At 33.0% G+C, this 12982-nt stretch overlaps 1 protein-coding gene across 1 annotated transcript; it reads right to left on the bottom strand.

Annotated features, from left to right (window-relative positions):
• Window positions 1-68: 68 nt before the first annotated feature.
• On the bottom strand, window positions 69-10055 carry casp7 (caspase 7, apoptosis-related cysteine peptidase). The gene is made up of 7 exons (XM_051124820.1): window positions 9946-10055; window positions 8024-8146; window positions 6502-6650; window positions 4593-4721; window positions 3840-4015; window positions 3500-3638; window positions 69-1717 (listed from the first exon to the last, which is right to left on the bottom strand). The coding sequence occupies exons 2-7, from the start codon at window positions 8143-8145 to the stop codon at window positions 1491-1493; spliced, it is 942 nt and encodes a 313-aa protein (XP_050980777.1). The 5' UTR covers window position 8146; window positions 9946-10055; the 3' UTR covers window positions 69-1490.
• Window positions 10056-12982: the final 2927 nt, after the last annotated feature.

Here is a 12982-nt window from a genome sequence, read left to right as displayed (position 1 = left end):
AAAAGACAGATTTCAATAAAATCTTTTAATACAATAAAATAAGGCTTACAAAGGCATTCATTTGAATTAAAGAAAAATCAGCTCCACTTTATACAATAATGTTGACACAGTGTAAACAAATTTTCAGGGCATTTGTGCCAAAATATATTATTTATTTTTCAGTTCAGATTTCCAATTAATTAACATTCCTGTTATCACAGTAAAGCAATTAAATTTAAAAAACAATGTACTATAAAATTAAAAATTGTTTTCTATTTCAAAACAAGTGGAGCTAGCACTTTTTTCAGTATAGTTGGAGCACTTCACTAATAATCCATGCATAAAGAAAAGAGGGCCTTTCATTTGTGGCGGTCGGATGGTGCACAGGCTGGCAGATTTTGTGTGTGATTTGAATGAACAATGAGAACGAGAAATACAGAAAGAACTGAAAGGAAAGGAAAAACCGTTGAACAAAACAGGCTCTGAAAACATCAGAACCTTCCATTAAGTTTGAAACAGCATATTTGGTCAGATGGGTGATAAATGGTTAAATGGTCACCTGTAAAACAGTAGCTGCCTCTGTTGATTATAGACAGATTCAGTACAAAACATCAGTAAATACTGCGTGAAGACTTTAAAGCTACAATGTGTTTAAAATACACAGGATGAATGCTGATCTGATTTCAGCGAGGGATGAATTAAATGCTTTTTTAAAACTGTGCGGGTGTCAGCATTACTTCACTATTTGCCACTCCAGTTCCATTCATGCCCTTTCTTTGACCTCCTCTGGAGAGTATTCTGGAATAACCAAACCAAACCAAACTAAAATGCTACAAATGGCTATTTAAATGCTTAGAGTTTATGCTTAAGTTGCTTGTAATATAAAAACAAAACAACAGCAAAGGTTTTGTGTGGTATTGGATGTCTTTTTTCAAGCACTATTTTTTATTAAAATCAAAGTTTTATCTAGTAAAAGTGGCAGAAAACTTTCAAAGTTGGCAAAGCAACATGAATATTTGACACTGCCAGTAGACAAAGATCAGATAATATGTGACATCACTGTTCCCTGGAATACTCTGAGATAGATGAAGCAGAACAATTACTGAAAAAGTAGTGAACTTGAACAGGAAGTAGCACAAGGGAAGACTATTTCGGTGTCTGTATGCCCAGCGTAACGTAACAAATTGCTTTCACACACAAACGTCCAGCTGGGATCATCCCTGAATGTTGTGACCGCTTGGTCGATAGAAGTCAGTCGTTCAGTCAGTCATTTAGTCAGTCAGTGGTCAGTCTTTGTACACCTGATGTGTCTTTCCTGCCTGCCATCCTGAAATGTGCACCGTTTACAATTATTTTGCTCAAGTAGTAGACTGAGGTTTCCCTCCTTATGGCGGATCAATGACAAAAAAAATTAACAATTTGGTTAATATTTACTGTTAAAAGATAACAAATTAAAAGTGTGCTACTATAAGGTCCTTCGAGAGAGAAATGTGCATGCTGAGAAATGTAGATCAGTTGAAGTAGAGCTCTTTAGTCAACATGGACACCACACAAGGTATCTGTTTCTTCTCGGTAAAACGGGGGTCTTCTGACCAGGACTCGAAGTTGGTGGCCACCATGTAGTTGACCCGTGTGAGGATCTGCATGATCTCGAGTTGCTTGCCAAACTCACTAAGAACGCTACAGAGGGCCTGGACAAACCAGGATCCTCGACCCGGATTCCTCCAGGAGTAGTATCCTGTGAACAAATGTGTAGCAATATTACAATCAGGGTTAGAAATTAACGAGCGCTTGTGGCAAAAATGCAACCAAAATGAACAAAAATGCCCTATAAATTCAAGACAAATGGGTAAATGCCCCTGCACAATTAAACCACGTATTAGGGTTGTGAAGATTAAAATGAAATGTGAAAATGAAAAAGTGTTAATTCACAAAATTACATTTTGATTCGCTAACACTGCATTAGATTGCTTTTTACGTGTTGTACTGTGCAGCGCTGAGCCTTATAACCAATCAGATGTGTTTCTGTTGAATTTAGGAATGCATTGGCCAATCAGAGGCACTTAGATTTGTCAGTGCTGAAAACGATGAAGCTGTTGAGTGTGCATGTTTGCGGATTCCCTCATCATAAGCAACACAGTTGCATAACTTGTGCTAGACTTGGCTAATGTCATGGACCGACATGTTTGTCCATGAAGCCAGAATATGATGTGCCCAAAATGAAAATGTTTTGTTGACTTGGTACTGCACATTACAAAAAGTAACAATATAGCCCAAAGTATGCAGTTCAGTTGCTAATTAACAGATACAATAATCAGTAGATCAAAAAAAAGTTAAATTGCATTTTTTTTTAAACTGTTATAACAGGGTATAATTGTTATAAATATGTAGCACAAAGGAAGATTGTTGCATAGAATTTTTTCAGTAAGATTTTTTTTAATCATAAAATTAGTTGTATTGCCTAATATTTTGTGCACACTGTGAGGATTCTTTGATGGAGATACATTTAAAAGAACAGCATTTATTTGAAATAGAAATGCTGAGATATGAATTTAAAATTGAATGAAAAACTATGAATTGTGGCAAAAAACACTGCAGTTATGTTTTTATTGTTTTATTCAATGTCAGAAACCAATAAATATACACTATTCAAACATTTGGGATTAGTATGATTTTTAATGTTTTTTTTTTTTATTTTTAATAAAGTCTCTTATGCTCAACAAGGCAATATTTATTTGTTGAATAATATAGACAAAATGTGAAATATTATTGCAATTTCTAATATTCATTTCCTATTTTAATATACTTTATTCCTTTTTGTAACGCAGTGCTGAATTTTCATCAGCCATTACTCCAGACTTCAATGTCACATAATCCTTAAGAAATCATTTAAAGTGCTGATTTACTATCAATGTTGAAACTGTTGTGCTGCTTACTATTTTTTTTTTGGAAATTGTTTATTGTTATTTGAAATCTTTTGTAACAATACAAGTCTTTACTATCACTTTTTATCCATTTAATACATCCTTGCTGAATAAAAGTATTAATTTCTTTAAAAAAGAAAAAAAAAGAAAAAATGTACTGACCCCAAACTTTTAAATAGTAGTGTAACACAAAATCTTGAATAAACACTGTTCTTTTTAGAAAAAAAGAAAAAACGTATCAAAAATATTAAGCAGCAGAACTGTTTCCAACATTGATAATAAATCAGCATATCAGAATGATTTCTGAAGGATCAAGTGACACTGAAGACTGGAGAAATGCGGAAAATTCACCTTTACTTCACAGGAGTAAATTATATTTTAAAGTATATTAAAATCGAAAAATACAAAATTGCAGTTCCTTCTGTATTTTTGATCAAATAAATGCAGCCTTGATGAGCAGAAGAAACTTCTTTAAAAACACGGTTTATTGCATGCAACTCTAGAGGTCAACTCAAGAGGAAGGCATGTTTTCTGTGGGACTCTTTGAGACTAAATTTCCTGCATTCCACATTTCGGAATTAAGTGTAAAAAATTACCTGGCACAGTTGAATAAGCAAACAGGAAGTCTGCCTCAACTGGAATCTTGTGTCTTGGATTGGCATCTGTCTCTATCGTGTCATTAGGTGGTCCTGAGTCTGTCTGCACACCATCATCAAATTCTGAACCCCGACAAGCCTGCCAATAACACATGACCATGTCAATATCCACCTAAAGTGCACTTCGACAACGGTATGTTAACCCCGGGTATGGTGCGACTGAAATAGCATTTAAAACAATAGACACCGTTGTATGTAGGTGCTCCATTTTCTCTTCCTTCACTTCTTCCTCATCCTCCTCTCTCCTCCCCAAATCCTCCTGTGGCCCTGCTCCTCTTACCTGGATGAAAAAGAGCTTGGGCTTGCCCACGAGGCTCTTGCACATGTCTCCCTTGAAGAGCGAGGTCATGCTCTTGATGGGCATGGCTCCATCCGTGCCGTAAATCATGCCCTCCTCGCCGTGGCTCAGCAAGATGCAGGCGAAGCAGGAGCTGTCGCTGTGGTCCTCTTGTGAGACTGAAACACATACAGGTTTTATGATGGTTATATTACATTAAAAAAGCAGATGCTTTATTCTTCAACGTGGAAGTAAGCCTATAGGCAAGACTTCCGGTTCGGTAGCCGCTATAGGGAAATAACGAGAATAACAACGTGCAGTAAACGGTAAAACTGTTTGCGCTTCATAATTAAGATAATATGGTAAGACACACCAATTTGCAATATTAAGCAGCAAAACAAGCTGATTTGTTCAGCTAAAAACAGCTGGACTAGGATGAGCCCGGATCCCACACCCATAAAATTTACAAATGGCTGCGCCCATTCTTACAGGTAAAATTAGGTGGATATAGCCAGTGGACAGCTAAGAAGTTCCCTCATTTTTAAAAACAACATGTTATGATGCAACCTTCCAGCAATCAGGCAACCCAACCACATTCCGCAAAAGTTCCATGACATGGTTTTAGATTTTTTTTTTTTTCCTGGTTCACATGTTTTTATTTCATACGTTTCATAAACTAGTTTCCCAAGCCTAATTTACAAACCGGATGTGGCATTTTGATGATCTGGTTTTAAGATAAACATTTTGGCCACTCACCTTCTTTTAGTAGCCGCTCCATGTTCCTACAGGTCTGGTCATTGTAGACAAAAACCTCGAAGCCCAAATTTTTAAAGCACTTGTACAGCTCTCCAGCATCACGATCTGTGCCGTTGCGCACATTCATCCCTTAAACACAGAGAGCAAAGTTAACGGCCTTACTCTAACAGAGCATCAACCTAGTAACTTTCAATGACACAACACACAAGTTTTATTTTTGATATTTTTCATAAAACATTTAGGCTGTCACATTAATGTCTGTGTTGTGTTAACAGAAGCTATGGTAAAAGTAAAACACAGATATACAGGTTTGATTTTGTTCTAAAAATCCTTTTTGACCCTTTAGTTTGGAATAATAATGCATTTGTATGCTTTGTTGTTTTTTTACATTATTATATAGATGAGCAAATCTGAATTATCCTGCATAAGGTTCACAATTTTAACAAATTATTAGTCATTAAAACAATGTTTTCATTTTATATCAATGTAAATGACAGAAATCAATGATGAATTATGTTTTTTTTTTTAACTATTTAACTATTTAAATTATTATATCAAACCTATTAGGTAAGCTCGTAAAAAAAAAAACAGTTGGCTCTATAATACAAGTCAAAAGTTTACATACACCCTGCAGAATCTGCAAAATGTTAATTATTTTACCAAATTAAGAGGGATCATACAAAATGCATGTTATTTTTTATTTAGTACTGACTTTAATAAGATATTTCACATAAAAGACGTTTACATATAGTCCACAGGAGAAAATAATAGTTGAATTTATAAAATTACCTGTTTAAAAGTTTACATACACTTGATTCTTAATACTGTGTTGTTACCTGAATGATCCACAGCTGTGTTTTTTTTGTTGTTGTTTGGTGATAGTTGTTCATGAGTCCCTTGTTTGTCCTGAACAGTTAAACTGCCTGCTGTTCTTCAAAAAAATTCATCAGGTCCCACAAATTCTTTGGTTTTTTAGCATTTTTGTGTATTTGAACCCTTTACAACGACTGTATGATTTTGAGATCCATCTTTTCACACTGAGGTTAACTGAGGGACTCATATGCAACTATTACAAAAGTTCAAACACTCACTGATGCTCCAGAAAGAAAAACAATGCATTAAAAGCCAGGGGGTAAAAACTTTTGAAATTTGAAGATGAGGGTAAATTTAACTTATTTTGTCTTCTGGAGAACATCTTCTGTAACTTCTGAAGGGCAGTACTAAATGAAAAAATATGATATTTAGGCAAAATAAGAAAAACGTACCCATCCTCATTCCGTTCAAAAGTTTTCACCCCCAGCTCTTAACGCATCGTTTTTTCTGGGGCATCAGTGAACGTTTGAACCTTCTGTAATAGTTGCATATGAGTCCCTCAGTTGTCCTCAGTGTGAAAAGATGGATCTCAAAATCATACAGGCATTGTTGGAAAGAGTTCAAATACACAAAAATGCTGAAAAACCAAAAAAATTTGTGGGACCTGAAGGATTTTTCTGAAGAGCAGCAGGCAGTTTAACTGTTCACGACAAACAAGGGACTCATGAACAACTATCACCAAACAAAACAAACAAACAAAAAAACACAGCTGTGGATAATTAAGGTAACAACACAGTATTAAGAATCAAGTGTATGTAAACTTTTGAACTGGGTCATTTTTATAAATTCAACTATTATTTTCTTTTGGACTATGTAAATATCTTTTAAAAAAAATAACATGCATTTTATATGATCCCTCTTATTTTGGTAAAATAATTAACATTTTGCTAATTCTGCAAGGTGTATGTAAACTTTTGACTTAAAATGTGTATAACAAAACTACTACAAAATGCAATAAATTCAACTGTTTTACTGGTTGTGCCAATTAAAGGACAAATCAATATTGGTTGTTCAACATAGGATGATGAAGACTCACCTGTCTTATCATCAAAGTTCTTGTTGTTGATGATGATGCACTTGCCAACACGCCGGTGGCTCATCTTATACTGGAATGTTGGTGAAACAATCCTGTAATGGCTTTCAGAAGGTTGCTCTTTTTCTTGCAACTTGCCATCCTTCTTCTTACTAAGAGATAGAGACAGTTAACCATCCATCAGTTCATCCATCACGTACTTCACCAAATATATCTTTATAAGAACATAAGATGTTCTAAGAGACATTCGAACACATCAAAATAATAAACAAGCTCATCACTAAGTAGAAGAACGATCAAACCCCAAGCAAAATACAACCCATGCCAGTTGGAGAATCAAAAATGGCAGCTAGCCGGGATATCCGGCGTCATGAAGACAATTAAAAAAATCCTCTTATCGATCATAATATTAGCTGCTCTAAAACTGGTGTCCCAAATGTAATATTCCACATGCCTGAGGGAAAATTCTCACAGACGTCTCACATCCCCATTGTGAATTTTCCAAAGGATCCGTCCAGATTAGTAGGCCACTGGATGCACAATATGTGCCAGTATTCCAGAAGAGCCTAGTCATCATGTTACCCAACCAAAACAATGGGTTCCTGCCTATACACTCTCTCTCACACATGAACAGTGGAGCACATCACAGGTGTCCCATGTGATGTCAGGCAGCAACCCCCCCTCAACTCCCCCAACTACCTCCCATCCCATCTGAGTGCTCTCCTACCTGGGTTCTTCTTTAAATGCTACGCCACTCTGCATTGAAACGTGTTGCTTTTCTCTCTAGATCTCTTGAATCCTTTCCAAATTTTAGCCTCTTTTGGGTGGATTTTTCCTTGTGGTGTCGTGTTGTGTGGTGTGTGCTAGGATCCTGGCATGCTCTATACTCTATAAAGAGTGGAGTGGTGGCTCCGCTGGGCTGGGGCGGCGCACGCTACCTGAGTCAGCACACACGCCACCCCCCAGAGCTTTCCAAAGGCCCATTCAAACCCCTCAGCCAGGGTCACGCAGGACAAGAGCACACCTCTACTGACAAACACACTGTCATACTTACACACATTAGGCCTGTTACAGAGCAAGTACACTCAAAAGTGGCAAATAACAGGTCGCCAAACATATAATCTCTTTATAAAAGTGATTTTTTATTAAGCTAGTTTAGTATAACTCTAAATACGCAGGTGGATTCATATCGGAAGAGTTGTGAAAAGGTATTCTGAGCACTCAAAACACGTTGACACACATTCAAATATATACTGTATGATGCAAGCCTTATGGCTTGTTGGCCTTGCTATTTACAAAGAGGACTGTGGCGCCACCTAGTGTTTGACATGGATTTTAACATCTGAAGTTGTACTTTCAACTACTACTGTAAATGATAAATAATTTACAGAATTATTGTCACAAAGGAAGCTGTTTTTCTCACTTAAATAACAGGTTAGGCCAATAGTTGTGGTTGATATCTGCACATTGCGTGAGTGAATGGATGGACTGATGGACAGATGAATTAAGCTAGAAATAGTCTCACCTGCCAAAAAGCGAAAATCTCCCTTTGCGGTCAGGTTTTGCATCTACTGTGTCTCCTTCTCCATAGTTCTCTTGGTCCTCCTCTGTTTCTTCAATCTCAGTTGTGTCGGTTTCTTTATCCATTCTGAAGAAAGAATTAGCGCTATTACGGATCAGTAACACAAGCCAGCAAAGCTGAGTAAAAGAACTGGAAATTCTTGACGGGGTGAAACAAAATCTGTTTTCTAAGGTATACTGACGTTACCCTTTCCCCATACTGACATTTACTATTGTAATGTACACTACCAGAGAAATTTAGCAAGGATGCTTTAAATTGATCAAAAGTGATGATAAAGTTATTTATAATGTTACAAAAGATTTCAGATAAATGGTGTTCTTCTGAACTTTCTATCAATCAAATAAACCAGAAAAAAATTCTACTTAGCTGTTTTCAACAACATAATAATAATAATCCATGTTTTTTGAGCAGTAAATCAGAATATTAGAATGATTTGTGAAGGATCACGTGACTGGAGTAATGATGCTAAAAATTCAGCTTTGAAATCACAGGAATAAATGACATTTTAAAATATATTCAAATAGAAAACATTTTAAATAGTAAAAATCGTTCACAATTTTACTGTACTTTGGATCAAATAATTGCAGGCTTGGTGAGCAGAAGAGACGTCTTTAAAAACATAAAAAATCTTACTGTTCAAAAACTTTTGACTGGTAGTGTACTTTTCACCAAAACACAACAAGCTGTAGGCTGGTAGGCTAGCATCTTGTAATGGCATCAAAACAAGGAATTCCAATGAAAGAAAAGTTAATAAACTTTTTTGTAGGAAACCCCTTATTAGTACATTATGATCTAATGATGACCTAGTCATCCTTTCCTCTTTTATAGACCATTTCGCTAGATGTAAACAACACTGGTCCAGAAGCACTTCCTGTTTTTTATTTTATTTTACATATACAAATACATCTTAAAGGTGCTAATGTAACATTTTCATCCAGTCAAATGTTATGTTAGTTGTATTTTTTTGTGATGTTTGTGTAAAGTTAAAAAAAAAAGAAACAGGAAGTGCTTCTGGACCAGTATGTTTACATCTGACGAAATGGTCTATATAGTTATATAGTATGCTGACTGTTGTTATTCAAATCTATGTAAACTTTTACTTTCACTTTGTGATGCCTCAACTCGATGTTTATTTAATTACTTCGTTTTCTTAATTTTTTTAAGAATTCATGGATTGGGGAGAAGTAAAATCTCTGTATTTACGTATAAAAGCTGTCAGAGCTGATGAAGAAAAGCTACAGTATATGATATGAAGTGTACAGTAGGAAGAAAGAGAGATTGACCGTTTACCTCAGTTGCTTAAGACAACTTGTTAATGGCAACATTAAATATACAATTACATGGGCAATTATTGATGCTAGCGTATTTCAAGGTATTTAAATATTGTATGCAATGTGTTCTGTAGCTAAATGTTTTTCGAGTAAGTGTAAAGGTCCCCCTTAAACTTTCCAAAGAGGAAGCTTCCTTACAAATAAAACCAAAAACACATGGGTGCTATAGTTAATAGTAACCAAAAATGAACAGTGGTTTTGCTATAGTTTTTGTAGTACAACTAGTTATAGTATGGAAATCACACCAGAAAACATGCTTACTAAACTTCCAAACTATAATAAAACCATGGTTAATTTTCGTAAGGGTTGTTCGGTTTACTTCGTTTTTTTCTTAATTAGCACATTTGAAAGACATTATAAGATTTGTTTACCAATCTAAAGTTTATATTGACTTCGTAAACGCTTCTATGCATAATATTTAGCAATGCAATGATTGTTGCTTACAGTTCTTAGCCAAACAAAGACGATTCAGTTCAGCATAGCTAACGTTAGATGTTTTCATAACATTACTATATATTTACTCTTGAAACTTACTTTTCTGCCGGATCAGCCTCAGTTTTGTTAATTGTTCTTTCAAGTTCAAGGATAGAAGACGGAGAAAACGAAACTACTTTCCAACTCCGGAGCTTCAATGTCCTCCAGCCGGTAACTTAAAGAAACAGCGTCACTTTAGACTTGGTGAAAACTACAACTTCCTGTTTATTAGTCAAACAACAGAATAGCATAGCATAGAATAGAATAGAATAGAACAGAATAGAATACAACGTTTTCCTTTTTACCGTTATATTGTGTTACAGTTATATAATGTTATTGTAATGTTTACTAAAAAATTGTTACTGGCTCATAATTAAAAGTATAAAGTGATATTAAATTATTCTCTCTCTCTCTCTCTCTCTTTTAATATTCATTAATAAAACATCTTGACATTATTAGCCTAATGTTATTTTATTTTATTTTATTTTATTATTTTTTATTTTATTTTATTTCACAAATACAGCAAAAATGCTGCCCATTGCAGAAAAAAGCAAACATCATTAGCCAGTTTAAAATGAATAAAATATTGCCATTGAACTGAAAAATAAATTAAGACCTTTTTATTCCAATGTCATGAAAAGTGATATTAAATTATTCTTATATATATGTATAAGAATATACACTTACCATATACTTACCACTTACCATAAAAGCAAATGGTAAATATTTATTAATAAAACATCCTGACATTATTAGCCTAATGTTCATATAGGACAACTTAACTATTTTATTTATTTTTATTTATTTATTTTATTTATTTTTGTTTATTTTATTATTATTTTTAAAATATTTTTTATTTGATTATTTTATTTCACAAATACAGCAAAAATGTCGTCCATTGTATTTTAAAACAAACACCATTCAGTTAACAGTTTAAAATTAATAAATGTTTGCCATTGAAATGAAATTTATAAAATAAGAACTTTTTATTGAAAAGTAAATTAAGAACTTTTTATTCCAGTGTGATGAAAAGGGATATTAAATTATTTTCTTTTTCTTTTTTTTTTTTTTTTTTTACCATAAAAGCAGAGGGTAAATATTTATTAATAAAACATCTTGACATTATTAGCCTAATGTTCATATAGGCCAACTGGACTATTTTATTTTATTTTATTTTATTTTATTTTATTTTATTTTATTTTATTTTATTTTAGAAATACAGCAAATATTGCAGTCTAAAGCAAACATCATTAACCAGTTTATAAAGTGATATTAAATTTCTCTCTCTCTCTCTCTCTCTCTCTCTCTCTCTTAATATTCATTAATAAAACATCTTGACGTTATTAGCCTAATGTTCATATAGGTCAACTATTTTATTTTATTTTATTTTAATTTTATTTTATTATTTTATTTTATTTTATTTTATTTTATTTCACAAATACAGCAAAAATGCTGCCCATTGCAGTATAAAGCAAACATCATTAGCCAGTTTAAAATGAATAAAATATTTCCATTGAACTGAAAAATAAATTAAGACCTTTTTATTCCAATGTCATAAAAAGTGATATTAAATTATTCTTATATATATGTATAAAAATATATACTTACCATATACTTACCACTTACCATAAAAGCAATTGGTAAATATTTATTGAAAAAACATCCTGACATTATTAGCCTAATGTTCATATAGGACAACTTAACTATTTTGTTTATTTTTATTTATTTATTTATTTATTTATTTTATTTTTTTTATATATTTTTTATTTGATTATTTTATTTCACAAATACAGCAAAAATGTCGTCCATTGTATTTTAAAACAAACACCATTAACAGTTTAAAATTAATAAATGTTTGCCATTGAACTGAAAAGTAAATTAAAAACTTTTTATTCCAGTTTGATGAAAAGGGATATTAAATTATTCTCTCTTTTTTTTACCATAAAAGCAGAGGGTAAATATTTATTAATAAAACATCTTGACATTATTAGCCTAATGTTCATATAGGCCAACTGGACTATTTTATTTTATTTTATAAATACAGCAAATATTGCAGTCTGAAGCAAACATCATTAACCAGTTTAAAATGAATAAAATATTGTCATTGAACTGAAAAATAAATTAAGACCTTTTTATTCCAATGTGATGAAAAGTGATATTAAATTATTCTTTATATATATCTATCTATATATATATATATATATATATATATATATATATATTTTTTTTTATTCATAAAACATCTTGACATTATTAGCCTCATGTTTATATAGGACTTTTTTTTTTTTTTAATTTTATTTCACAAATACAGCAAAAATGCCGCCCATTGCATTTTAAAACAAACATCATTAACCAGTTTAAAGTTTCAGCCATTGAACTGAAAAGTAAATTAAGACAATGTAATGTGATGGGAAGAGAAATTACTGTGCCCATTTCAACAACCTCTTCTTCCTCTGACCTTTGACCTTGAACTTTTTGTATTTTCAGAATACTATTTTTCAAAAATTGATAACACCAATGACATGAGATAAAAGAACATTGTAGTATTGTTATTTTAATATTTATTTACACTATTAACTTAAGGAAAAACAAAAAAATTATAAATAATTTTAATTTTAATATAAATGTTTAGAAATGTGTAAAATGATGTAGAGTCACACATTTAATATTATTCCATAAAATTATAGAAGGATGCCTTTTATATAGTGTTTCTGTACATTAAAAAATATTTTTTTTTAAGGCTGAATGTCAGTGGGCTTGTTTGTCACCATATTTTTAGAATGACTTAAACACAATATCTAAAGGTTATGTTGTATATGACAGAATGAACAATACAATCTTAATTGAGAAAATGACGGAAGTCATGACAGCACATAGACTAGAAAGTAAGGCATTTCAGAACGCATGCAACGATTTAGCCGTGACTTCATTTACCTATTTAAAGCACGTCTGAAGGCTCTGACTAATGTACTCAAAGTGAACAACTCCGTGATTACAATTCAGTGACATCTCTCTCCCCTTTCAAGTAACTGACAGCTGGTCAACCAGTCAGCTGACCGACAACAGCTAAAGAGGGGTGGAACTCTGCACCCACTGA

This window comes from Labeo rohita, chromosome 12, assembly GCF_022985175.1.
Source record: "Labeo rohita strain BAU-BD-2019 chromosome 12, IGBB_LRoh.1.0, whole genome shotgun sequence".
In the NCBI taxonomy this organism is placed as follows: domain Eukaryota; kingdom Metazoa; phylum Chordata; class Actinopteri; order Cypriniformes; family Cyprinidae; genus Labeo; species Labeo rohita.
The sequence above is the reverse complement of the archived record's forward strand: the minus strand, read 5'-3'. Positions and strand labels throughout refer to the sequence as shown.

What these genes read in the sequence shown, in the direction of transcription:
- casp7 (XM_051124820.1), bottom strand. Translation starts at nt 8,145, where the DNA reads ATGGATAAAGAAACCGACACAACTGAGATTGAAGAAACAGAGGAGGAC. An exon ending in AGATTTTCGCTTTTTGGCAG is followed by an intron (nt 6,651 to 8,023) that starts GTGAGACTATTT and finishes TCTATCTCTTAG; the next exon opens with TAAGAAGAAGGATGGCAAGT. An exon ending in CCAAGCTCTTTTTCATCCAG is followed by an intron (nt 3,639 to 3,839) that starts GTAAGAGGAGCA and finishes TGTTATTGGCAG; the next exon opens with GCTTGTCGGGGTTCAGAATT.